The 26,601-nt window shown below is 45.2% G+C and overlaps 1 protein-coding gene across 1 annotated transcript; it reads left to right on the top strand.

Annotated features, from left to right (window-relative positions):
• Positions 1-2,966: 2,966 nt before the first annotated feature.
• LOC108923179 (multidrug resistance-associated protein 5) lies at positions 2,967-25,306 on the top strand. Its single transcript, XM_018733789.2, has 29 exons — positions 2,967-3,170; positions 4,466-4,648; positions 4,922-5,077; positions 10,007-10,154; positions 11,511-11,744; positions 12,126-12,299; positions 12,500-12,647; positions 13,518-13,666; positions 13,774-13,881; positions 14,016-14,297; positions 14,396-14,467; positions 14,579-14,703; positions 14,823-14,895; positions 15,005-15,208; positions 15,518-15,643; positions 15,975-16,083; positions 16,613-16,797; positions 17,004-17,150; positions 18,569-18,698; positions 18,972-19,125; positions 20,253-20,381; positions 20,480-20,666; positions 21,264-21,353; positions 21,682-21,874; positions 21,965-22,124; positions 22,198-22,276; positions 22,360-22,473; positions 23,685-23,849; positions 23,953-25,306. Coding segments are annotated over exons 1-29 (4,146 nt in total). The 5' UTR covers positions 2,967-3,168; the 3' UTR covers positions 24,073-25,306.
• Positions 25,307-26,601: the final 1,295 nt, after the last annotated feature.

The raw sequence follows: 26,601 nt of genomic DNA, 5'->3' as shown, positions 1-26,601 counted from the left end.
AAGTTTGTCTTTAGAAGTCCATGCGTCTGCTGGTCCTCACCGGGGGCTGCGCTGCAGTTCATTCCTGCCAAGCCACCCCCATCCCACTCCTCCCAAGTGCCGGGTGTGATGAGGGTCAAGAGCTGTAGAAGGTCATTCAGCACTTCAGTCATCGTGGAGGGGTGGCAGGAGACAGGAACCACTGTCCACACACCGCCCCCCCTTGGTGCCAATAGCTCTTGAAGAATCCACGACTTAGTCTGGAGCGCAGATTCACTTTACCCAAGAGAAACATCCCAATCTGATCATTTGTTGCAGTTAACAGTTCCTGTCACCTCTCACGGCTCTTTGGGGCTTTTTTTGTGAGGAACTGGAAACAAAAGTGCCAAGTCGAGACTGAAGGGCTGAGTTTGTGTTGGAGAAAAAAAAAACTCTTAATTTCTCTGACTAATACATTTATTTACACATATAAGTGATGCTCAGTGTCAGTCTGCTTACACTGATTTTACTCATTTATACAGGAGGGTAATTTTTACCGTCTGAGTCCGGGGCAAATACCTTGATTGGTAGGAGGTGGGATCCGACCCTGGAGGCTTTGATTGCAAGGCAGTGGCTCTAACCACTGCGCCCCCTACTGCCCACTGCGAGACGGGTTTGATTCCTCCCAGACGATGTGATGAGACAAGTCCCAGCTCATCTTCCCTCCCGCTGCCGGCCGTCCTCTTGCACGTTCTGCTCACGGATTAGCGGAGACACTACGCTCCTTGTGCAGACGGCGTCCTACGGAGACGCGGGAGGGCAGCTGGATACGATTCCTTGCGGAAAAGACCGAACCAAGATGGTGATGAAGATGATGATTAACTTTTCTCGATGAACATCTTTCAAACTAAGAAGACATTTTGTTGGGGGATCTGCTTATAGGAATTTAAGGTTTTCTTTACCTTTGTTCACTGACACCTTTGCAAAATTTCTTTCAATAGTGTGAAGCAGCGTAACTTACGGTTTAAACTGGAAAACACAGTCGTTCAGGAAGCGCTTCACTCTTTTAGCACATTTGCACGGCTGCTAGTGCTGAGGGACCGATAGAGGCCAGTGTGGCACAGCTGTGAAGGACAAGCAGTGGAGCAAAGAAAGGAAAAGAGACGCTCTGGAGGACATTTCTGTGGTGAACACATGCAGAAAAGGTTAATTATGCATTATGAGTTAAGTATTAACTGTCATAACAGAATAATACACATATAGAGTATGATACTCAGAAGAATACCCAAAGTACAATATTCATAACTAAGAATAATACACGGTAAAATTTTGATGAATGAGAAAAATACTCCGTATAAGAGAATAATACAATACAGAGAATAATATTCATAACTGAAAGTAATGCAGAATAATACTGATAACAGAATGATGTTTGGTGTAATATGATACAGAGTATAATAGAATAATACACATATGTAGTATAATAGTCATACCACTGAATAATACTCAGTATAATAGTGATAACCGAGAATAATATGTCATTAATGTCAATAATATGTCAATAATGTCATTCTGTCCGTGCTGTGGAAGTTTCTGTCACCAAGACAAATTCCTTGTATGTGTGAACGTACTTGGCAATAAAGCTCGTTCTGATTCTAATACGCATAACAGAGATAATATACGCGAACGAAACAGGTGACAGGTGACAGCAGTGACAGTTCCACGCGATGCTGAAAGAGCCCTCGAAAAAAGGAAACAGAGAGTCCAAGAGCTGACAAAGCCCCAGGGTTCGAGAGCTGCTGGCCAGGTGAGGGGAGACACACAGTTAGTACGAGTACCGTACTTAATGAGCCACATGTGGAGACTCTTCGTGTTTGCGTCTCCTCCTGCGGTTTAACGCATCGAGAAAGGCCAATTTGACACTAACCCGCTGACTCTGTGCGCTGCAGTGGGCGGCCCAAGGTTCGAATGTGCGTTTGCCCCAGCTGGGCTGCCGGAGAAGGCAATCGCCGCCTTGGCCGGGGTGCGAGTGGCGGTGGAGGGGGGACTCGAGCTCTCCATGGGGACCATCTCTGCTCTTGGGAGGCCTGGGACCTCAGAGCCGCAGGGTCACGTGAGGTCACGTGAGGACATGTGCAGGTGCCCCGACCCCCGACCCCGCGTGCGCTACAGCTCCTCTCTCGCTGAGGCGAAGGTTCCAGTAAATAATTATATTTTGGAATTTTTTTTTTTTTTTTTTCCCCCAGTTTCGACAGAAGCAATCTTTCATTTAACGAATAGCACACCGAAAATTCGTATTTATTCCACCGAGATGCCGGCTGTCTGACACTTCCACCGAATCAATGTTGCGCGGGTGATAATATATTTTTTTAAAAATTCTGTAAGTGAACTTTTGTAAGCAGATTTATTAGCACTTGAGACCTTGTTCATCTTAACCTCCTCACAAAAATTGCACAAACAGCTGAATTTTGTTTGGTAAGAAACTAGAACTGTTTCCGGTGAAATCAAATAGGAGATTAAATCTTTTTTTCTTTTTCTAAAACTGGTATGTTACATATAACAACATTTTATATTCTATTAATGTATAACAGTCTCGAGTGTGTTTATGTGTGTGATCAATACGTATTTTCAGCAGTCATACACTGGAAACGGACTGAGTCTGAGGTAGAAGAATCGCCACAGAACTACTACTAGCACATGATAATTTCTGACGTGAACATTTTCCTCAAATTTCCCTCAGCTTCTTTAAAGCGGTTCCAGCTCACAGTGTTTTTATTATCCGCACAAAAACCACTTTACTGCAAACATGAAAACTCTTTAAATGTAATATTTCGTTTATCCCGTTTAGTGTCACTTCACAACTCGCGCACTGTCTGGCGCCCTTTTTTGTAAAGTACGGTGCGGACGGCTGCTACGGTGACGGAGCGAGCGGAGCGCCTATTGGCCGGCCTTGCGTGACGTCACAGTCATTCCTCGGCCGCCGCGTCAGGGAAACAGGTAGAGGAGGTTCAGGAGAGGGAGGCAGAGGTAACGGCGGTGGCGTGACCGTCGTGGACGGAGCTTAACGGTAAAAACCTCGATCAGGTGGAGGAATCGACGTGGACATGAGAAAGGAGAGAGGAGCTGCAGTATTGAACAGATACTGAACTCAACATCATCATCATTTAGTGAAGTCATCATCAGCACTCTGTAAACTGGCACTGACAGAGCATGTAAGTGTAATTTTGTGATTGCTTTTATTCATATATTCTTATGTATAGGGATTTATAGATCATTTCTATATAATTAAATATTTTCCAAAAGTTTCTGTTGGGTTTGGTTACAGTTAGGCTATGGTAAGTTAGGGTTAGGGTTGATTTATTATGGTTAGGTTGATGATGGTCACTGTCCGATGCAGTTTTGCATGGAGCAGCCGGGGGCTGAACAGTTGACAACTTGCTGCATGTGTCTCTAGATAAAAATGCTGTGTCAGAGTTCATGGCAGCCTCTCCTCCTCATGTACCACTGGTTTAGCACTGTACTTATTGGTACACTGATTGATTCTTCATGCTTAAATTATTATTTTAACTGAACTCCGAGTGTACCCTTTGAACAGCAAGAAGTTTTTCTGGTGGAACAATAACATATATTAAAGAAACCACATAATTTTAGCCTCAACCATAAAGTTATGAGTCTTCCTCATCTCCTCATTTTAACCTGGGGCTCGTGGATGGGCTTCGGGGGGCGGATCTGTAAAGCACAGGCTTGCTTTGAAGATAAGTGTAAATAAAGTTTAAAATTCAAATATTACTGTGCTACTACTAGCTGCAACATAATTCTTTGTGAAGGTAATACATTTTCAGAGCAACATTTTCTCACAATTTTTGTCTGCACATTTGTCTAGTTAGGGTCCCAAGCTTTTATTAGATTCTTCAAAGGGTCTCTGGCCTACAAAACGGTTAAGAATCTCTGTCCTGTATAAATCGTTGAAAAGTCCCCAGTGGTGTTTAGGAATAAAGTTATCGCGAATATCATATCATGCCAAATCCAGACACTCGAAGGACTCTGTCTGGGGCATTTGGGTTCTGACGTAACCCTACACCTTGTGCAGGCTCTGTCGCTCAGTCGTACCTGACTCCTACCACTGCTATCAATAATAAAAAAACTGCGCTCCTTCCCCCTCTCGGCTGTCTCCGCTGGGGCCCAGTGTCTTAGCATTTGGCCACGTGCCCAAGAGGATCCTTCCTCAAAATATACTGAGGAGCTGATGACCTTCTCAGGGAAGACGCCGTTGCAGGAGCAGTGACACTCGCCACAGACGCACAACCCTACTTATACACCGCCCCCCCAACCCCCTTAGCCCCAAAGGACCTCGAGCACAGGGCCAGGAGGCGTCCCTAAATAGATAAGTGCTTTATATTTACGGTCTGGGGTGTAGCCCCACGGTGAGTCAGCAAACACAATCAGGCACAGACAGACCAGATCAAAATAAGTGCCCACCCCCCCCCATTCTGTGCTCCCCATGAAGGTCAGACCCATTTCTCGATGTCCTGGAAACTGCCGATCAGGCTGAGGGCCTGCCCATCTCCTCCCCTGGGGCCTTTCCTGGTCCTGAGGATGAAGACGTGAAGCATGGTGCGAGGGTCGGCAAGAGGAAGGACCGCTACCGACACAACCTGCATCTTCTGAAGCCTTTCAGGACCTCAAAGAAGTAAGAGCGGTTCACGCTTGTGTTGTTCTCTGTCCAGCTTCAGCAATGTGCGTTAGACTCTGCACACTACCTAGGGTGTCATAGACAATGAAGGGAAAAGACACACTCTCTCTGTCTGCGTCCTGTGGTGTTCTACACTGCCTTCATTTTGTAGACGGACCTGCAATGTTATATTTCAACTTGCATTGCGTGATTTGGTCAGCCTTCCCACCTTCACTCAGCTCTGTTCACACCCAGGTGTTCAGTTTGCGCCCCTCTGCCTTCTCCACACAGGAATAAGCATCCAGTGGACAACGCGGGCCTTTTCTCCTTCATGACCCTGTCGTGGATGTCCCCGCTTGCCCGGAAGGCCTATAAGAAGTCCACTCTAGGGCTGGACGATGTCTGGGCCCTGTCCTCCTGGGAGGCATGTGACACCAACTGCCAGAGGTGAGGCATCACCTGCTGATGTTCATCCACATTCCTGCAGCTAAATCTAGCACCATTCTTCTGCGCTCGATTCCACCGACCTCTCAGCGTGAGCTGTCTTCAATCCCAGAGTCCGTTGGTGTTACATGCAAAGCTACATACAGCCTTGTGAAGACCTTTGCTCTGGTCTAGGGGGTATTTCCCACCCTCGTGGGTGGAATGCCGTGCGGCAGGTGACACCTCCTCAGTGGAGCTCTTTGGGTATTAATAGCAGGGATTAGAGATTAGAAAGAACCCTGCTCAGGAACAGTTATGGCATTAGGAGTCACCCTGTACACAGCAAACACCTTTTCCTGAGCAAGCGCTCCCATTGGGGCTGCTGCCTTCCACACCGCTCCTCCTCTTGGCTCTTGGGCTTAGAGAGGTGAACTGCGGTCAGAACTCCCCACATACTCTTCCCCGGTCATCCTGCTTTCTTGGCATAGGTGTGGTTGTGTGGCTTCAACCTTAAATGTCACCTGGCAGCAAAGCTGACAGTTCATTCCTCACAGCAGCTATTCTGAGGCTGAAGGTGATTCTTCATCAGAAACACTGCAGCAGAAGGAGAAGGAGAACACAACGCTGAGGTGTACTTTTCACAGCCGGCTCTGACTGCTTTGCAATGTCTCGGCACCAGGCCAGAGCCCCCCTCAGACAGAGAGAGACGGAGCGCTCAGTGTTGTTGACGGTGGGGGGGGAGCTTTAGTACTTGTGATCTGCAGCAGATACACAGTGCATCTTCAAAACACAAGTGGAGAAAAGACACAGAGAACAGCACATGCACAGCCTGGGAGCCACTGCTCTCTTGGTATTTCTAAGGAGAGGGAGCAGTTTAGGGAAGTGGAGTAATAATCAGTCCAACAAATCTCCACTCAGCAAGCACTAAAGTAGTATTAATGCTCTTTTGTTCAATGTGCAAGTCTGTCCCAAGAGCCCCCAACATTTCCCTTTATTTATTTAGCTGATGTGTTTCTCCAAAACAACTTACAATGTTAAGGTACTTACACTGATTTAGCCTTGTATGCAGCAGGTTCATTTTTAGTGGAGCAACTGCTGCACCACCTGCTGTGCACTATTTTTATAATGAAACTGGCTGGGACGCTATTGGTATGTTTTAGAGGTAGTAGTGAATCCCAAAACTTTATATTCTCTAGATTAAAAGAGAAAAATGCTCTCTCAATGATCTGATATTCATTGCCCCTTTATTCACTGTAGTGATGGCACTTTATACTCCACTTACTCTCTTGTGTGCTTTTACACCACAGTTACCTGGTGCAGGAAAAATGTGTTTCCGTGCTTCGTTTTTCCTTTGAGTAGAGTGTGGATGACCTTCAGACCACACCAGGTGGCCAGAACAAGGGTAAACATTGCAATTCTTATCTTTTCTTTGTTGGTCAAAGTACCAGCGGCTGCCCGCTTCCCCTGGGCATTCTGCTATAGTGATAGAGAACCTCTATTGATATGTCTAATAAGCGCAGTTGTCAAGACTAAAACTACACTCCACAGAAGCTATAATTCATTGTCCAAGCCCAAGGTTGCTAGGCCTATCGAAAGAAAAAAGTAAGTCTTAAACTTGGATTTAAAGGCTGTGACAAAAGGAGTATTCCTGAAACTACCTGGCAAATTATTGCAGAGTTTAGGCTCTCTGTATTGGACAGCTCCTAGTGTAGTGGTTAGAGCTACTGCCTTTGGATGTAAAGGTTGCGGGTTTGAAGCTCGCCTCTTAGTGTTGTGCCATTGAGCAAGGTACTGTAAGTTGCTTTGGAGAAAAGCATCAGCTAAATTAGTAAATGTCTGTCACTAAAAGCACACTCTCCCACTGAAATGTTATTTGTCATGAGTACCTTAAGATATCCAGTGCCCAAGGATCGTAGACAACATTCAGGAATGAAGGAATTAATAACATCAGTAAGGTAAGCTGGAGTGAGGCGATTAACTACCTTGTATGTTCAGAGGAAGATTTCATAATCTGCTCTGAATTTAACTGGAAGCCAGTGCAGCAATTAAAGAACTGGTATTATATGCTCATATTTCCTATACAATCCTAGCAGCGGCATTCTGGTTCGACTGCAGGCTGGATATGGTCTGATGCAGTCAGTCTCTTAGTGCAGCATTACCAGTAAGTGATTTGGCTCAAGATAAAGGTAAGGAGCAGGTTTTCCATATTTGTCTAGATAAAAAGCATTTCATTTTATTTATATTTATCAGCTGGAAGAAATAAGACCCTGATAAAGCAGCAGTATGACAGCCAAACAATAGATTTGTATAGAATAAAACGCCCAAGTTTGTAACACAGTCAGAAAAATTAAAGTGTAGTACTTGGAAATGCAGAATAGTAAAGCATAGCATTGGGTGTAGTGAAACTAGAGCTTGATCCCTCTTCCATAGAACTCCATCTCTCTTCACCCATAGCGCCTAGGGTAAACAGTATAATCTCTCACACACACGCACACACGCACACGCGCACGCACACTGTCTGAAACCGCTTGTCCCACGTGGGGTAGTGGCAAGCTGGAGCCTAACCCGGCAACATGGGGCGCAAGGCCAGAAGGGGATGGGACACCAGTCTGTCGCAAAGCACCCCAAGCAGGACTTGAACCCCAGACCTGCCAGAGAGCGAGCACAGGCCAAATCCGCCATGTCACCGCACCCCCTGCAACAATATAATCAACGCTAATAATATTTACTATTGAAAACAATAATAAATTCATCATTTGAGATAGGAACAGCATAAAATTGCTTTTCAAAGTTGTCAAACTGTCAACAGTTTTAAAAAGAATGTAAGGATTGTTTTTATTCTCATCAATTAATTTATAACAATATTCAAATCTGGCTGTAAAAGTGCTTCCTTATACTTTTCAGCAAATTCAGTCCAAGCTATATGATAAACATGCAGTTCAGGCTGAACTCCATTTATGTTCTAGTGTCCGACATGGTCACTTAAGAGTCCATGTACAAACTCATTCAACCACAGTGAATTCTATATTGCACTAATTTCAGGCAGTCTCCAGATTATGAACGAGTTCCCGATTCTAAATCTGTCTTTAAGTCAGATTTGTACGCAAGTTGGAACAGTTAGGTACGGTTCATGTCTAAAGTCATTTAGTGAAATGTTTCTTAGTGTACAGTGTAGTATATAGTGTACTTTCTATTCATAAAAAACATTAAAGAAACACTTCCGGATACACTGAAACATCTTTAATATAACAATACAGTAATAATAGTAATACAGTGTAATGATAATTATAATAATAAATGTTACTACAGTATTTATAATAGAGAGGGAGAGTGGAGGAGGAGAGAGAATGTGTGTGTGGGAATAAAAAAAACATTAAAGAAACTTTAATGTTTCCTTTCCAGTGTTCGTTGGCATTTCACCTTTCTCTGATCGCTTTATTATTTCCACTTTACTTTCAGTCATGGTTACTTTCCTTTTCTTTGCATCACCATCACTTGCATCACATTTATGCTTTGGTGCCGTGGTTAGGAGGGTTAAAAAAAAAAAAAAGAAAGCCAAATGCAGTAACAAACGAGACACTGTCAACAGCAACGTGGTCCGTGTCATACTAAGCTGGCAGGAGACTGAGGTGTGTGTGTGGACCCAATCACGGGATCTTTATTATCGGTACACAAGGGAGCAGGCAAGATTCGTGGTCGGGGACAGGACAAGCGTGGGTCAGTCGATGCACAAACGTACTTCTTGGGAAGAATCTGATGTCAGAGTCAAGGAGGCGATGCAAGTGTAGGGAGCCGTGGACATCGAGAGCGGGCACGAGGGATTGAGGAGAGCAAGGGATCGGGAAGGACGGGTAGATTGTCGTGGGTTCAGTCGAGAGGGCTGGAGAGACGGGTTTCTCAAATAAGATTCCGCAACCAGGGCGTGCAGGTGTTGCTTCTTTATACCCCATTGCTCTGATTTCAGGGCGAGGTCATGGGTGTGACATTCCAACTAAAAAACAAAGTCTTTGTCCTACCTCGGGTTCACGAGCCGACAAACCGCCATAGACATGCAATGTTTTGATGCGCCCGTTTGTTATTACAAACCATTGTATGTAACTCAAATTTTTAATATATTAGGCTTTATGGGGGGTTCATAACTACAGATTTTACGTAAGTCGGACGTTTGTAACCCAGGGACTCCTTATACTTTAGTTTTAGGCAGTGCCGCAGTATCCAAAGACTGCTTTGCCAATTATAGTCAAGTCAGCTGATCTATGCACAGTTTTGTTAAAACGCTTGACTTCATCAGAAATTTCATATTTTGCGGTACTGTTATCATCTAAATGTTGCACAACTCGTCTTATTGGAAACAAATGACACTGGCAGGTGCAAATGAAAGGCTAGCAGAGAATCACCAGTTTCATTTAGTGGATTTCTGGTCACATAAAAACATCACCATCTTAAGTAATAATAACATTGAGTGTATGATTATGAGAATGAATTGGACCTTTAACAATCTGAGTAAATTCTACAGTTTAGGAGAGATTCAAAACCTTTGCTGCGTGTCTGACTCCTCATCTATGTGAAATTTACAATCCCCTAACAATACTACTTTGTTGTGAGTGATAATTAAATTTGGTAAGAAACTACAAAATCGACCAAAGACACAGGAAGTCGACAGATAAGTAATGTAATTGTGTAGCTCTTCGGATTTAAGATCTAATCCAGTACTTTCAAAGGATGATAAGGAATCTGTCTTTGCTGTTCATATTTCTCTTTTCATGTGCACTTTACTGCACCGTATCACATACGCCTGTGCGTTCGTGTTCGTATTCCCGATGAGTGCGTGAGACACAGAATCAGCAACCTGAACTGGTCTTTCCTCTCCATATTTCCTCGTCTCTTTTCTGTCCAGATCACCAGTCTTTCATCTCCCCCTCTGTGACCCCATGTTTGTGTCACTCCACTCAGGCTGGAGCTGCTGTGGCACGACGAGCTGAAAAGGAGAGGCAGACAGGGAGCCTCCCTGGCTAGAGTCTTCTGGAAGTTCTGTCAGACCCGTGTGATAGTGGCGGCCTTCGCTATCCTCATCGCCATGTTGGCAGGCTTTGCAACATCTGTGAGTTTAGTTGGATTATTACTGTGTGGCTTACTTGGGATTCAGTTTTTACCCCTTTATACGCACACACAGAGTCTGAAACCGCTTGTCCCAAGCGGGGTTGCCGCAAGCCAAAACCTAACCCAGCAACACAGGGCGCAAGGCTGGAGGTGGAGGGGATACACCCAGGACGGGATGCCAGGCCGCCGCAAGGCACCCCAAGCAGGACTCGAGCCTCAGACCCACCAGAGAGCGGGACGCGGCAAAACCTGCTGCGCCACCGCGCCCCCCCTTTATACCCAGCTGGCCATTTTTATTTAGAAATAGAAAATTTAATGAAGTCGGGTTCTGTCCTGGTGTGAAAACAGCAACATTGCAGTTTACAGATCATGTAACCACAGAGGTACAAAAGATGATGCTGAGAAAGAATCTAGGAAAGCAGGTGGGACCCTTGCATGCAAAATTTGCCCGTAGCCCAAGAGTGACAAGTTGAAGCGCTAGGAATCTGCTTGAAGAACATATATGGTTGCTCAACTGGGTACATTTTAAGACCTGTAGGCTGTTTCTGATAACAGTTTTACACACACCCATTATTTAGAAAGAGTAAACAAATGGTTATATGACCTTACCATACTTTGACACAGCATTTTCACTACGCAAGTCTGTTAGCCTGGCGTGTTTAATGACGGGTATTAAGCAGGTATTAGTAGGTATCAAACAAACAGCGCTGCCGAACAGGAACAATGTGGGCTGTCACCTAGTGTGGTGAAGGAATGACTCGTAATGAGCTCCCCTCTGAGTGGCTCCACTGTTCTATGGACCCGGAGACCTCAGTTCCATGCTGTTTAGGGCGTGCCACCGTACACTTGGTGGCATTCAGGTTTATGCAGGAGTTAGTCCGCTTTACCTCTCTCACAATACCACGTTTGTTCCATTATTCCATTGGATTTGCCATTTTCCCCTTTTCTCTGTTTTGGTGCCAATGAGTAGATTATTTCTTCAACTGTACTGATCGGCTTTGTTCCAGACTTAAGAGTTAATTGTATTTTTCTTCCTCTCGCTAACTCCACATTTCTCCTGCACAAACCTTTGCACAACTTATTTCTTTTTCCTGTCTCCATTCATTTGCCTTGGTCCTCACTAAACCTACCTCTTGTTCCTTTGTACTTCTCTGTCCTTGTACTGCTCTTCTTGTCCTCTTGTCATTGCACCCCATGTGCACAATTTCATGCCCCCCTTCCTCTCCCTCTATCTGGTCCTTTACCCCCTGCCCCACATCTCCTGGTCCCTCTTTGATACTTTGACCCCAATGCTGTATCCTTCACTACCTTAAAATCCTCCTACTCTTCTCATTTCTGCTCTTTCCCTGGGCTCCAGGCCTTCCTGGTGCGAGCTTTGCTGGAGTACTCCCAGGGTGCAGAGTCGCAGCTGCTCTATGGGCTGTCTTTGGTAGGCAGCATCTTCCTGGTAGAAATGTACCGCTCATGGAACATGGCCCTGATGTGGGCCATCAACTACCGCACTGCCACCCGGCTGCGGGCAGCAGCTCTTACCTTCGCCTTCCGCAAGGTCTTAAGTGTGCGCAGCACCAAGGATGTCAGTGCTGGGGAGGTGAGTGGAAATTTGGCACACAACTACTGTTCTGCGGTTCCTTGATGCTACGTTTACAGTTAACAATTCACGTTTTACTTATCTTGGTACAAAAAAGACACCAAGCAAGTCCAAGAGAATTGTCTGAATTTTTAGCTTCTACAGTCAATGCACTTGTCCTGCGCAGTGTATCTGTACCTTTTCCTTTTGGGCTCATGTCACTGAAGAAAGTGAATCTGTGCTGTGCCACTGGTGCTGCTTATTTACTCAAGTATTTTTTGGAAATGAGACACCTTGGCTACATCATAATCCCTCACTGTGTTAGAATTTGAAAACAAATTACAGACCAACAAATTCAGAAGAACCTGACACTTGGGTGTCCCTCTCTCTTGCCACTGGCAGCTGGTGAACATGTGTTCCAGTGATGGGCAGCGGCTATATGAGGCTGTCACGATGGTCAGCCTGCTGGTGACAGGGCCTGCCGTGATGGTCATGGGTTTGGCCTATACCACCAACCTATTGGGACCAACAGCCCTTGTGGGCTCTGTCATCTTCATCATCTTTTATCCTTTTGTGGTACGCTGATACCTTTCTTTGTAACCAAAATAATTCTGGACTTCTACTGATTTGTGTATCCTGTGTTTTTGAGAAGAGAATCTTAATTTAAAATTGTTCCAGTTGTCAGTATCTTCAGTCTTTTCTTATTGTCCCTTTCAATCTCTGCCTTCTCTTACTCTTCTGTTTTACTTGCACACACTTTCCGCTCTCTTTGGTAGATGCTTGCCTCTCGCCTGACAGCCTACTTCCGGAAGAAGTGCGTAAGAGTGACCGACCAGCGAGTGCGGCTCATGAATGAGATCCTGGGCTTCATCAAGTTCATCAAGATGTACTGCTGGGAGTCAGCATTTGCCCAGAGCATTCAAAGTGAGCCGGACACCACGCCTCTGAAGCCACCCGTGAGCACTGCTCATTCTAGTGGAGATTCTACCACGGTTATGATTCTTTGTTTGGCATAGCTTTGGGGGGTTACTAAAGCAGGAGGGGGGATTTGACCCTATATCCTTTAATTACAAGCCAACAGGTCTAATTAGCACACTGTTTACTGCCCCTGACACCCTGTGCGTCCTGGGAATTACTAGTTGAAATCACAGAAAGGACCCTGCCACTATACTCATGAGAAAGACACACACACACACACACACACACACACACACACACACACACACACACACACACAATCTATCCATCCATCTATCTTAGGTTAACGATGACACCAGATACCTACTCTCCCTGTACTCGCGGTACAGAAATTGCATATTTATTTATTTGATGCTTATATTCAAAGCCACATTCAACAATTTAATCATTTATACAGCTAGATAAACTTGTCCACATTTTGACCACTATTCTGCAATGCATCACCCTTGTTTGTCATTTGCTAAATTGACTTTCAGCATTGTGCCCTTAGTCTCAGCTCCATGGCTGCCCACAAAAAGTTCTGAATGCTCTTAAAGGCCAAAAGCCCATGAACCAAACCAGACTTTAAGTGGTCCTTCATTCATTTTACCCAGTGTATAAGATAAGAAACATTACAGTGGCATTTTTGCCCGGAAGGGATAACAATGATGAGTGTGAACAGTTAGCACAGTGGACCTGGTCATCTGATGGATGAACCAGTGTGTAATCTATGCCCAACACAAACATGATTAGACTACAGAAGCATGGAATTCTCAAAGCCATACAAAAGCTTGAAACACCGCAGTAAATAATTTCTGCTCCCTTTGTCTTCCTCAGAGGTACGGTCAAAGGAGAGGGGGATCCTGGAGAAGGCTGGCTTCACACAGGGCATCACAGTAGGCTTCGCCCCCATCGTGGTGATGATTGCTAGTGTGTGCACCTTCACCCTACACACAGCTTTGGGCAACGACCTGACTGCGGCAGAGGTATGCAGAGGGGCACACTGCTACGATCACATTCCTGAGGGACTTCTGTGCCTGGAGAGCATCTTTCGAGCTAAACCTCGTTGTGTGTTTTGTGCTCACCCTCACAGGCCTTCACTGTCGTTGCCATCTTCAACTCTATGACCTTTGCCTTGAAAGTGACGCCTGGCTCTCTGCGTGCTTTGTCTGAAGCTTCCATAGCAGTCAAGCGATTTCAGGTGAGGGAAAAGTCCAAGGAGAAATGCTGGGTTGGATGTCAGCATGTTTACATTTGTCTCCTTCTATGATCTCAAAGCACGTCTCCACATTTGCTTCACTTCCTGGGTGACAATGCTGCCCGTGTGAAATGCAGAGGCTGTTCATGCTGGAAGACCGAGAGGTGCTCTCCGTAAAGCTGGAGGACCCAAGCAATGCTGTTGAGTTCCGAGACGCAACCCTGGTCTGGGACGTGTTTCGCAAGAATGGAGGTGACAGTGGTGTTCCAGGGCAGCAGGAAGGAGGAAGCAATGGGCTAAACAGGCACAACCTCCTGGGTGACATGGAGCAGGACAGCCCCCAGAGCACCATGTCCTCTGCCAGAAGCTTCCGGCCATACCACAAAGGGCTTAACCACATCAACCTGCGTGTCAAAAAGGTGTGTCTTGTGTCTGCTTGGAACCAACCCTTTTGCATCCCAAAAGTCCTTCACCTAGGGTGGTCTACATAATGTTGCCCAACAATTTGTGCCTACAGGGGACACTGTTGGGCATCTGTGGTGGTGTGGGAAGCGGAAAGAGCTCACTGCTTTCCACCATGCTTGGACAGGTGAGCCCCAGGCAGGAAGTGGACACCTGGCTGTTCTTTGGCCACTCCTTCATATCAACACTAGTAAACCAACCCTTTCCGAACCCCATCTTCCACTCTCTACTTCCACAGATGAAGCTGCTTGCGGGCTCAGTTGCCGTCAGTGGGGGTCTTGCCTACGTGGCCCAGCAGGCATGGATCTTCAATGACACGCTGAGGGAGAACATCCTGTTTGGGAAGGAATACGACAAAGAGAGGCAAGAGCAACAAGTCAGGAGGAGCTTTGTTTTCCTCTGTTCACCTCCTCTCTATCATTCTACTACCTCTTCTCATTGCGTTTTCCTCCCCATCTCTATTCTGTGCTCCGCCTCTCTAGGTACAATTTGGTTCTTGATGCCTGCTGCTTAAATTCGGATATTGCTGAGCTTCCTGATGGTGACATGACTGAGGTTTGTGACCCACTTTATGAATCTGATTTTTCATGTGATCTGGGGATCACAGCAGTGTCCTTGTGGTGGACAACCGGTGCATCATTGAAAAATACCGTTTCCATCCCAGATCGGGGAGCGGGGCACCAACCTGAGCGGTGGCCAGCGGCAGCGGGTGAGTCTGGCCCGAGCTCTGTACAGCGAAAGGCCCATTCTGCTGCTGGATGACCCACTCAGCGCCATCGACGCGCACGTGGCCACTCACATCTTCCACAGCGCCATCCAGGGAGTGGCTCGTGGCAGGACGGTGCTCTTTGTGACCCATCAGTTACAGGTGACACTTGCAGATGAAGTTCTTTGTGGTCCCACAAAGGAACCTGCTGCGGTACTTCTAAAATACTACTGAAGCTGAACAGCTTCATTAAAAATATGCTGCACTAATGGAGTATAAAACTGTAAGCTATTAATATTTATTTGGATGTATGTTGTTAAATATTAATATTTACGTCAATATGTGTTGTACAAATGTTCTCTACTATTGCTAACATGTGTTGTCTGTTAAAAGTAGACAATATGAAGTACAGGGGACAAAATCAGTACCTAATCCAAAAAAATGCTGATGCCACTGCCAAATTGTTGCCAGTACCTGCCAGACTGTGACGAGGTACTGCTAATGAAGGACGGGCAGATTGCCGAGTGGGGCACTCACACCGAACTACTGGACAAGGAGCGCGAATACGCAACCCTTTTCACTGGCATGCAGTATGAGGTGAGAACATGTGTTGGGGGTCGAGGGGGGTGGGGTCAGTGTTTGAGTGCCCTCCCTCACCACTGGCACAGCCTGTCACTGAACACTTTAAATCAGCAGCTATGAATAATTCATAAACCACACAGAGTGAGGTGACTGTTTACTTTAAAAAAAAAAAAAGAAAAAACATAGAGGCATGGTAATGACCGACACGCACAATGATTGGCTTCCGTGTGCCACAAGGGTTTCCCCAGCACTGACCTGGGTCCTGATGCAGATTCGAGAGGTCTCGTGGCAGCTTCAGGGCTTGCCACCGTGCTCACCCACTGTGCTCTCGCCCTCTGTGCTGTAGAGCCTGGTGTGCAAGAACCTGAGGAACAAGCAGAGGGCCCGCAAGGACAAACTGAAGGTCCTGTCCACGGCAGACAAAGCACCTGCTCTGGTAGACGGAAAAAAAGGAGGTGAGCACTTAGTGCAGCAGGTGATGTAGCAGGTCAGGCCCTGATACAGATAGGGGTACTGAAAACCTGGTATGAATTTAGTGCTTAACTAAAGCCAAAAATTATAACTGCAAACAAAACCCATTTGCATACTATATGATCTGTATCATGACATTTCATTGTACACAGGAGCAGCTGCTAATGTAGTGCTAAGCACTGCTGCCTTTGGACCGAAAGATTTGAATTTGCAAGTTTGAATTCCACCTCTAGCTGTTGTACCTTTAAGGGTGAATGATTGGAAGTAGCTTAAAATTGTAAGTTGTTCTGGAGAAAAGCGCTAGATGTAATATGATATTCAATGAATCACAGAAAGCCTAATGCATAAAACGGATCATATAAATCTACCACTTGGGGGGGGCTCATGGGTGTTTGAGACACAGAAAAGAAGCTTGTGTTGTGGCTCTCAGGTTGCTTATACATTACGATTATATTTAAGTTCTTCTGAATAATAATGATGATGATGATAATGATGATAATAATAATGCTTCAGGTAAGCTGATGACAGCGGAGGAGAAGGGCACGGGAGCCCTCTCGTGGACAGTCTACTGGTCCTACATCGGAGCAGCTGGAGGCCTCCTGGTCTTTATCCTCAACATTATGCTCTTCATCGGTACCACTGGCAGCATGGCTTTCTGCAACTGGTGGCTGAGCTATTGGATCAAGCAGGGCAGCGGGGTGAGGAGTGACTTTTAATGCTTCTAGTAGCCCGATGAACATATTCAAGACAGAGAGGAAGGGAACTGCAGTGAGGTCTTCTAATGTGTAATTCAGCAGTGTTTTTTTTGGAATGTGCAGTAAACATAGTAACTTGTTAGATGTATACTGCTTTCCAGAAGGCGAATATGTCCTCTCACCGTCCGTTTTTGTGTCAATGCCCTCAGAACACCTCCGTGGTTATGAACAACGAGACCATCATCAATGACAGCCTGAGACTGAACCCCCACAAGCAGTACTACTGCATGGTGTACATGCTGTCCATGGGGGTGGTGCTGCTGCTCAAGACCATACGTGGATTGGTGTTTGTGAAGGTATGAAAGACTGACGACCCCCACGTGTGCCCTGCCATGCTGGTAACTTGCTAAAGACTCATCTGCTCTGTGCTATGATTGGCATCAGTGTTCTTGGACCAAAACCCCGTTACGGAGTGGGTGGAAAAAACTGTCAGAGGTCAACGGTTAAATGGTATCCGATTGTTACCAAATGAAAGAAGTCAAATAAGCCATGAGCACCAGCCTTGCCATTCAGCTAGAGTGCTAGAGCTAGACAGGTATCACGCAGCCCGTCGTGACGTTACGTAACAGCGTCCCCTGCAGTGATATGCGTGGCACTTCCTAAGAGGATCACAACATTGCGTGGCACTCAGGACACTTCACCTCAGGGTTACGCCCTAAGCCTATTACTGCATGACGGTGCTGTACCTTGCCAGCAAAACACCCATGGGCTCCACAGAGGAAAAACAGCTTAGGGTTACCTGCAGCAGTAATGCGTAGCTGCTGTCACTCGTCGTGACTCCATCCATACGTTGTCAAGTACCGCTTGTCCCGAGCAGGGTCGTGTAGCCACGTCGTGTAACACCCCCTCGGCAAGTCAGGGACGCACCGAGGACTTGACGCCAGTCTATCGCAGGGCACCCCGAGCAGGACTCAAACCCCAGACCCGAGACCCGGTGGGTCCCGGCCGGCTGAACCCACCACGCCCCCCAAATCTTGACTCGGTATTCTCATTTCCTGTCCAGCCATTCACTGAAAATAACCCCCTCGCTCCTTTCGTACTGGAAGACGCAGACTTGTTTTTACGAACTGTGAAGATCCAAAAAAGTTTGTGTTAAAAGGAACCGACCATCAGACACTTCATCCCGCTTTTCCCAGCCTCATGCACCTGAGAGTGGGTTTGACTAAACATTCTCTGCCAGCACACTATTGTGAGCACTTCCTTTAGCGTATTGCCAAGGAGCTGGTTTTTTGGGTTCAAATCTGATTTTCCCACTTTTGATGTCATTTATCATGAGTTTAGGTGAGAAACAATTGAAATCTATTACTTACTTCTGATGTCTTAAAATCCTTGCAAATTTATCAGCACTGTTTACGATATAATATTAATTATGACCACGAAAGTACTGCACTGCAAGTGCTTTAGATAAAGTAACGTAGTTTACTAACAGGTAGCATGTGAGAATCTGACATGGTGGATTTCATACGTATTTCCAAAAGTATTGTTCAAAAAATAAACTATACAAAATGCACAGGGCAGGCTGATACTGAATCTCCTATTTTTAGTGCATTCAGTGGAGACATCTGACTGTATGACTAGCTGACAGCTCTGTCTGAGCGCCATGTTACACTGTTTGTACGACTGGCTGACAGCTGCTCCTGTACTGGCTGGTTGTGCGTTGTGTCTCTACGACTACCTGACAGCTGTTTCTTTACTGGTTGTGTCTGCTTGATAGAGCACCCTCCGGGCTTCCTCGGTGCTCCACGACAAGTTATTTCAGAAAATCCTCTACAGCCCAATGGTGTTCTTTGACACCACTCCACTGGGCCGTATTCTCACCCGCTTCTCTCGAGACATTGATGAAGGTGAGGCCCCGATGGACCATTTCTTTTTCATCTGTTTAAACTCTACGAACTGGACTTGTGACCAAGAGGCTGCACCTTCGTGTCACACAAGTCACCTTGCTGCTGTACCCTTGTTGAGGGAACTTAATATTACACTGTCAGAACAGTAATACTGAAAGCAAATGCATAAACACGTGCAGGATTGTTAAGGTGTTCTGCAAAGTTGCTTTGGGTGAAGGTATGTACTGTTGAAAGAGATACAGCAGATAAATAAACAAAGCTCTCTCCCCACAGTTGATGTACGCCTGACCATGAAGGCAGAAGTACTACTTCAGAATCTGAGCCTAGTGATGTTCTGCCTGGGTGTGGTCAGTGTCATCTTCCCCTGGTTCCTCCTGTCCATCCTGCCCCTCGGGACCTTCCTCTACCTGCTCACGCGTATCTCCAGGTGAGATCAAGGTGATGCCCATCAGCCCACACATGGATAGGATGCAGCTATGGACAAACAAGGGGCTCAAGTTTGTTACTTCTACTCCACCAGGTGGATGGGGGACTTCATTCTATAAAAAAGGGTGTTGAGCATACTTAACCTGAGCCAGTTGTACTGTTTCAGGAAAGCAAATGATTGGTACACATATTTAGCTATTTAGCAGATGTTTCTGTCAAAAAAAACTTACACAGGTTAATGTCTTAATGCATTAACAGTAAAATAGAAAATAGAGGTCATCAAAAGAAACAAATTATAGTAACATGAGAAAGCAGGTGGGGCCTTGTTTCACCTACAACACTGATGGAACCAAGAACCAAGCCCTTTGAAAGACCAAGATAATATTTTATTTTTGGACAAAACTTACAGTTGGTAATACTGTGACATACTGTGATTGTTCTAATTTAGGGTACATACCTTTCTCAAGGGTATTACAGCATTCGCATCCAAAGGCAACAGCCCTAACCGCTATGCTATCAGCTACCTCAGTCAGTCTCTCTAATTCCAGGAAAGCATGTTCTTGGTTTTGTGTAATATTTCAAAGTACTGACTTCACACGTGCACCTCAAAATATTTCGAATACATCTTTATTATATTTTTGTTATTCCACATTCTTAGACCACTACATATTTTAATTTTTTTACCACTATATTATTTATTCTATCCTATTTTCATCATTATATATTCTTCATACTTCTGCAGTATGTTTCTAATCTGTACTTTTATTTGTATTGCCTTATTTATATTATCTCTTCTATCAGTCTGTATTACGGACAGTCGGAGAAGCATTTCACTGCATGTCGTACTAAGTATGGTTGTGTATGTAACAAACTTGAACTTAAATACCGTACATTCAAGTTCAGATGAGTTTCACAGCATAGCAATAAAGGCTCAGGGAACAGAAACACGACTGTATGTGTTAAACATGGCATGTTAGGCGCTTCACGGTTATTCGCTGTTGAACTCCTTTTTCAGCCACTGATAAAACGGTGTATTTCCTGTATCGTGATATACATCAGTTTTTACCGCATTTTGGAATACTGTCATTTCAGTAACCCTTCTCCATTGCGATCATTCTTTCCCTGCAGAGTTCTAACTCGTGAGCTGAAGCGGCTGGACAACATCAGCCTTTCGCCCTTTACCTCGCACATAACAAGCAGTCTCCAAGGCCTTTCCACCATCCACGCCTACGCCAGGGGGCCAGACTTCCTGAGCAAGTGAGCAAAACATGGTGCCGTCCCGGAAAAGCAATCACTTTTAGCCACAACACAGTCCACCTTCAAAAAACTAATAAGTGGCAACGTACTCCTGTCAGGTACCGAATCCTTCTCGACACGAACCAGGCACCTCACTTCCTGTTTAATTGCGCCATTCGATGGCTGGTTGTGCGCCTGGACTTCATCAGCATCAGTCTGATTACTGCTGTGGCTCTGCTCATTGTCCTCACGCATGGCCATATCCCCCCAGCCTACGCGGGCCTGGCCATCTCCTACGTTGTCCAGGTACCCCCCCATGCACCCTCCGCACAGACATGGAGCCCATGCTCTTTGCTTGCAAGCTGTTGATGCATTTCCATGCAGTAGATTGTGCAGCAGAGGACAAACAAAATGTGTCACTTTTATGGCCCACAATGCACACACTTTTTACATTTTTTTTTTTTTTTTTAACCATTCATGGTACAGTTTACCAGTACAGGTATTACTAACTGTGCACTTCTGTAATTGGTTCTGTCTGACAAAAGGACTCTGACTGTCTCAGATCTCCAGCAGTCCTACGCAAATGGATTTAGTTAGTATTCTTTGCTTATAATTTTTACAAGGCCTATGAAGTTTAAAAAAATATTTATGTAACTTTTCAGAGTATTGTAGAAATAACAGGGGGTGCGGTGGCACAGCGGGTTTGGCCGGGGTCTGGGATTCGAGTCCCGCTTGGGGTGCCGTGTGATGGACTGGTGTCCTGTCCTGGGTGTGTCCCCTCCTCCACCAGCCTTGCACCCTCTGGTGTCGGGTTAGGCTCCAGTTCGCCGCGACCCCCGCTTGGGACAATGTGCATTGTGTGTTGAAATAACTCAATACCTCCATCCCTGTGCCCGTCCCCAGCTCACAGGTCTGTTTCAGTTCACTGTGCGACTCCTCTCGGAGACAGAAGCTCACTTCACATCAGTGGAGCGGATCAATCATTACATAAAGGTGAGAGTCCTGGTGTCACACGTGTGAACCCCACCGCTGCACAGGGGCACTGGGAGAAAGGGCAAGAGACCAGTATGGAGCTGTGAATAATAGAGCAACTTGTATGACACAAGTGTCAGCTTTTGCACTGGAAAAGAGCTAGAAAGAGACAAAGTGCTTTGGGAGCACAGTGTGTGGTTCTTCAAGGTCTACGGCAGGGACGCTGTATGTGGAACCCCCAGGAACGGCAGCGCCAGACCTCCCGGCTCACGGCGGTGACGGCTGGTTCAAGACGAGAGATTTCTGAGACGCAACCTTGTTCTCACGGTAATGTACTGCGTTCCCCCAGAACCTGAGTGCAGACGGTCTTCAGTGCGGTTCCCTGAGCAGCCCTCCTGACCCTTGTTGGCCACAGAAAGGACGCATCTGTTTTGAGAATGTGGAGATGCGTTACCGTGACAACTTGCCAATGGTTCTTAAGAAGCTGTCCTTCGCCATCCAGCCAGAGGAGACTGTAGGCATCGTGGGCCGCACAGGTTCAGGTACCAGCAGTCCTCTTTGCCAAGTTGCCGCACATCTGTGTGTACCACTTTTTCTCTGGCACTCCGCTCATACGCGTATTCCTCTGTCAGGGAAATCCTCTCTGGGCGTCGCCCTATTTAGGCTAGTGGAGCTGGCTGGTGGCTCCATCACTATCGATGGTGTGGACATTGCCCAGATTGGCCTGGAGAACCTGAGGACCAAGCTGTCAGTCATCCCACAGGACCCTGTGCTGTTCATCGGCACCATCAGGTAGCACTCGAACATCTTTCCAAGTGAACCTCAAACAATGTGTCCCCTATTGACATGTGACAATTTAACACAGGTCCAACCTGGACCCCTGGAGCCATTTCACAGACAGTGAGATCTGGGAGGTGCTGGAAAAGACCCATATGAAAGACACAGTGAGTGGGGGTGGGGTGTCTGCAAGCAGCGAAACTCGGTGTGTTTATCGGTGTTTCTGAATGCAGATCATCTCGGTTCTCAGATTGGCCAGCTGCCTGAGCTGCTGGAAACTGAGGTGCTGGAGAATGGTGAGAACTTCTCAGTAGGAGAGCGCCAGCTGCTGTGTATGGCCAGAGCCCTGCTAAGACACAGCAAGGTGAGACGACGGCCTCATGTCGGCCATCGTAAGCTCACACTTGACATCCACGGTTTTCGTGCCTTGTGTACTTCGTATATTTCAGCATTTGTGTTACCTGTTAACAAGGTACACCGTTCACATATGTAGAAGGTGTGTATGTAGGGTTTACCATGGCTTACTGCCATTTAGTCACATCTGACACCCCATGAGCATGTGTCTTTTAATATCTGTGTGTTATCAGTGTTGGCTTTCGCACCTCATTAATATAATAATAGGTAACAGCGCCACCACAATGCAGGATGTCTGAAGTGACAGGTGATCATATTCATTATCTGTTAACTGCTTGATCAATTTAGCATCACGGTGATCTCAAACCTATTCCAGAACACAGTGCACGAGGCAGGGTAAGCTCTGGATGAGACACCAGTCCATCCAAGGGCACTCGCTCACTCACAATTTAGAATCAGCAATTCACTTGAAACATGTCTCTGGATTGTGTGAGGAAACCAGAGCAGCTGGAAGAAATGCACCCAAACAGAGAGAACATGCAAACTACACATAGACTGAGCCAGATTCAAACCCATAGCCTCCAGGAGCTGTGAGGTACTAGTGCTACCTTGTGTGCCAGTCAAAAAAGGTTACTATTAATCACTGGAATCTCATTTTGAAGGGTACAGGGTGATGTGTATTTCTATAGTATGGGGAAACAGATGGTTTAGTACTGTAGTTAGAGCCACTGCTACTTTACCTTAATTGCCAATGAATTAAAAAAAAAAAAAATCCCAGCTGCATAAATGGGTAAATAAATGCATCTATAATGGGTTAATAATAGTATCTCAACACTAAGTTGCTTTGGAGAAAAGTATTAGCGAAATAAATGTTATTGTGCTTAATAGTAACTCTAATCTGGAACCAAGGCCTGTGGCAAATATTTGAAATGACAGTAATTGTTAGTAATCTTAGTTCTTGTTAAGTGGTAGGGGTAACAGACAGAGCTGTAGCCAAGAGACTAAAGCATTTCAGTCCATTGGTGTGATGCACATCACTCCTGCTAAATTAATTAATGTAAATGTAATCAACTAAATGACTTGAAGGTTGACCAGCAGGTTTTCAGCTCTCTTTATATAACTAACAGCTCAGAATGACAGTTAAATTAATCATCCTGCAGAACTGTGAACTGAACCGTAGCGGTTTAAAGCATAACGTCCTTTTTTTTTCCCCCTCCGCAGATCTTGCTACTAGATGAGGCAACAGCAGCCATTGATACAGAGACCGACCGGCTAATCCAGGAGACCATCCGACAGTCTTTTGGGGACTGTACCATCCTGGTCATTGCCCATCGCCTGAACACTGTGCTGAACTGTAACAGGGTCATGGTGCTAGACAAAGGCCAGGTATGTGTGTACATTCATCATCCAGTGCATTCAGTGAATCATCTAAGAACATGGGTCATCAGACATTTAGCATTAATCCTTGTTCCCCCCCCCCCCCCTTAAGATCGTGGAATTTGATTCCCCTTCAACCCTACTGGCCAACGAGAACTCCTGGTTTCATGCCATGCTCATGACAGCAGAAGCAGAGGCAGATGGTACCCTATCCCCTTCAGATGTCATCTGAAGGAGACATCCTGGCCTTGTCAACCGCAACGTGGTGGCCAAGGTTTTGGGAAATTCTGAGAAGACTGTTTTAAATATGGCATATTGTGTTCCAGACTACTGTTGATTCAGCAGCATAACATCACTTGTGAACATGTGACTGCCATGTAATGAAGAGTTCAGACTGCCAAGTCTAGTGATTCCTGGTACAGCAGTTACCACGTTGGTGCAAGAGGACCAAAAAACTTTGGCTCTGAGAAACTTAATTGCTGCAGTGTGCTGCTTTCTTTTGCATCAGGAAAGCTAATGAATCACTGACTCCCAGTGGGGTCTTTTTTAATACATTTGTCTACTGCTCTGTCTCAACAGGGAAAGTGTTATCCACAGTTGGTCAGTGGAATCAGTCTTCATGCTGCAGTGACTTTTTACCCTGTTATCAGGATTCTGCCTGAAAGGAAGTGACATGGACTTTGAGTACTTTGGCCTTTCAAATCAAAGAAATCTTACTGAGCATTATGCAGTTAGTCTGTGTTCCAGAGATTATGTAGTCAATCACATATGAGAAATCCACCATGTATCAATCAATATTTATCAATTTTAAAAAAATTTAAAACACTTTTTAAAAATCAACAGAATAGCTAAATGAAACATATTCTGCTAAAGCTACTAAAGAGCTCATGAATATAAACCTATTAAAAAGTCAGATGGCAAATCAAAGATGTGATAGTATACAGTGAAAATCAAGGGAAAATGGGGTTAGGTGAGCAACTGATATACTGAAAAAATTGTTTTTTTTTTTTTAATGTTCTTACACTGCTTTTCTTGGTCTCAGAAACATCTGCTTCTGTCTGTATGTAATACTGCGTCCTTGACAGCCTGCTCTCCAAACCATCAATACAGTGTCCCAAAGCATTATTTTTCTATGTTTTACATCATTTTCTTTGTTCAAATCTGAACATGTGCACAGATGCAGCCTGATGCAAAAGTCTGATGAGACAGAAAGTTACCTTTGACAAAGTCCTCCATCTCCTTATATGCACACTATCATTAACAAGGCCTCTGTAAATATGAAACACAAATATCTCAGCAATGTACCCCATGGGAAAGTCATGTGAGTGGTACTAAAATACTTTGCTTGTAAAACTGACAGTGACTCAATACTTGGCATTTTTTTTTAAATGTACTTGCACTGAAAAGCAATAATATGTACATGTTAGTCTTGGGCCAGCATGTACTGACTCTCCTATGCAAAACACTCCCAGGTAGTCATTTGGGGGGGGGGGGGGGGGGGGGGGGGGGGTGTTTTATAAGTTTGAAACATGAAGCAGGGAGCTGTATATGATCTGTACCTCAAGGGGTGAAGATCAGCTTTAAAAGAGATGACAGACTGCATACTGGTGTTATATTTTCAATTCAGAATTAAATTATGCATTTTGCAAAGGTAAAGTCTGTCTTGAAACTTGGGGTTTTTGGTGGAATGCATTGTACATTCCTTGGAGCATTTTTGCCACTTGTTTAAAATGGTTTCTCAAAAGTATTTTTATAAATAAACAATTTTTTGGTGTCTACCGTCTCACATTGTGGGGGGGGGGGGGGGCTCCGGTTCACTGCAACCCCACTTGGGACAAGCAGTTTCAGCCTCTGTGTGTGTGTGTGTGTGTGTGTGTGTGTGTGTGTGTGTGTGTGTGTGTGTGTGTGTGTGTGTGTGTGTTTCACATTGTGCCCTTATGTTTCCCTGCACACATAGCAGTGAACATTAGACTGGATTGAAAACAATACCAAAAATACATGTTTTTATGTCAAGGCTCGCTCTCCCTCTGAGAAACTGATTCCTTCCAAGAAGTGGTAAAAGGATTTTTCAAAAATTACACTGAAACAGGATCCTGGCAACACATACACACACACACACAGTTCAACAGCTAAGAACCTGCGTAAACCAAGTCCTCTCAGTGGTGTCTAGGCAGTAGCTCCTTATTCTCACACCGACCTCAAGAGTTTAGATGGGCAAAACAGCCCTTCAGTAAACCTTTCATTATTCATTTTTTTGTTTTGTGATACATTTACCTTAATAAATATAACATTTTGCAGATGTGCATCTAAAATTTTGCAGAACATAAGTAAAACAAATGAATTCAGTTAACGGCCAAATTTTAAGAAGTTATTCCGCACAATTCAGAAATACAGCTATAAACCAACGGGCCGCTGGTCTTTGACTATTCATTTCACATAAATATTAATTAAAAAGAATGCACTCTGAATTAAACGTTCAACAGGATGCACTACAGCAATATACACTAGACTGTCATGTCAACTTTAGACAGTGATGAACCCCAAGCACAAACATCGTTGGAGGGGAAAACATACAGTATTTGAGTTGTCTAAGATTAGCCGTAGATGTTTATGTAAGGATCCTACTCCATAGGCCATGAACATTTGTGTACACAAAGTGTAAACAAACAAGCCCACAGAAATTAAACCTGGTATTCTATTCCATCCCCTAGGAAGTATTATGCAACAGATCCCAATAATGAAGACAAAAATAACACAAACT

This window comes from Scleropages formosus, chromosome 13, assembly GCF_900964775.1.
Source record: "Scleropages formosus chromosome 13, fSclFor1.1, whole genome shotgun sequence".
In the NCBI taxonomy this organism is placed as follows: Eukaryota; Metazoa; Chordata; class Actinopteri; order Osteoglossiformes; family Osteoglossidae; genus Scleropages; species Scleropages formosus.
The sequence above is the reverse complement of the archived record's forward strand: the minus strand, read 5'-3'. Positions and strand labels throughout refer to the sequence as shown.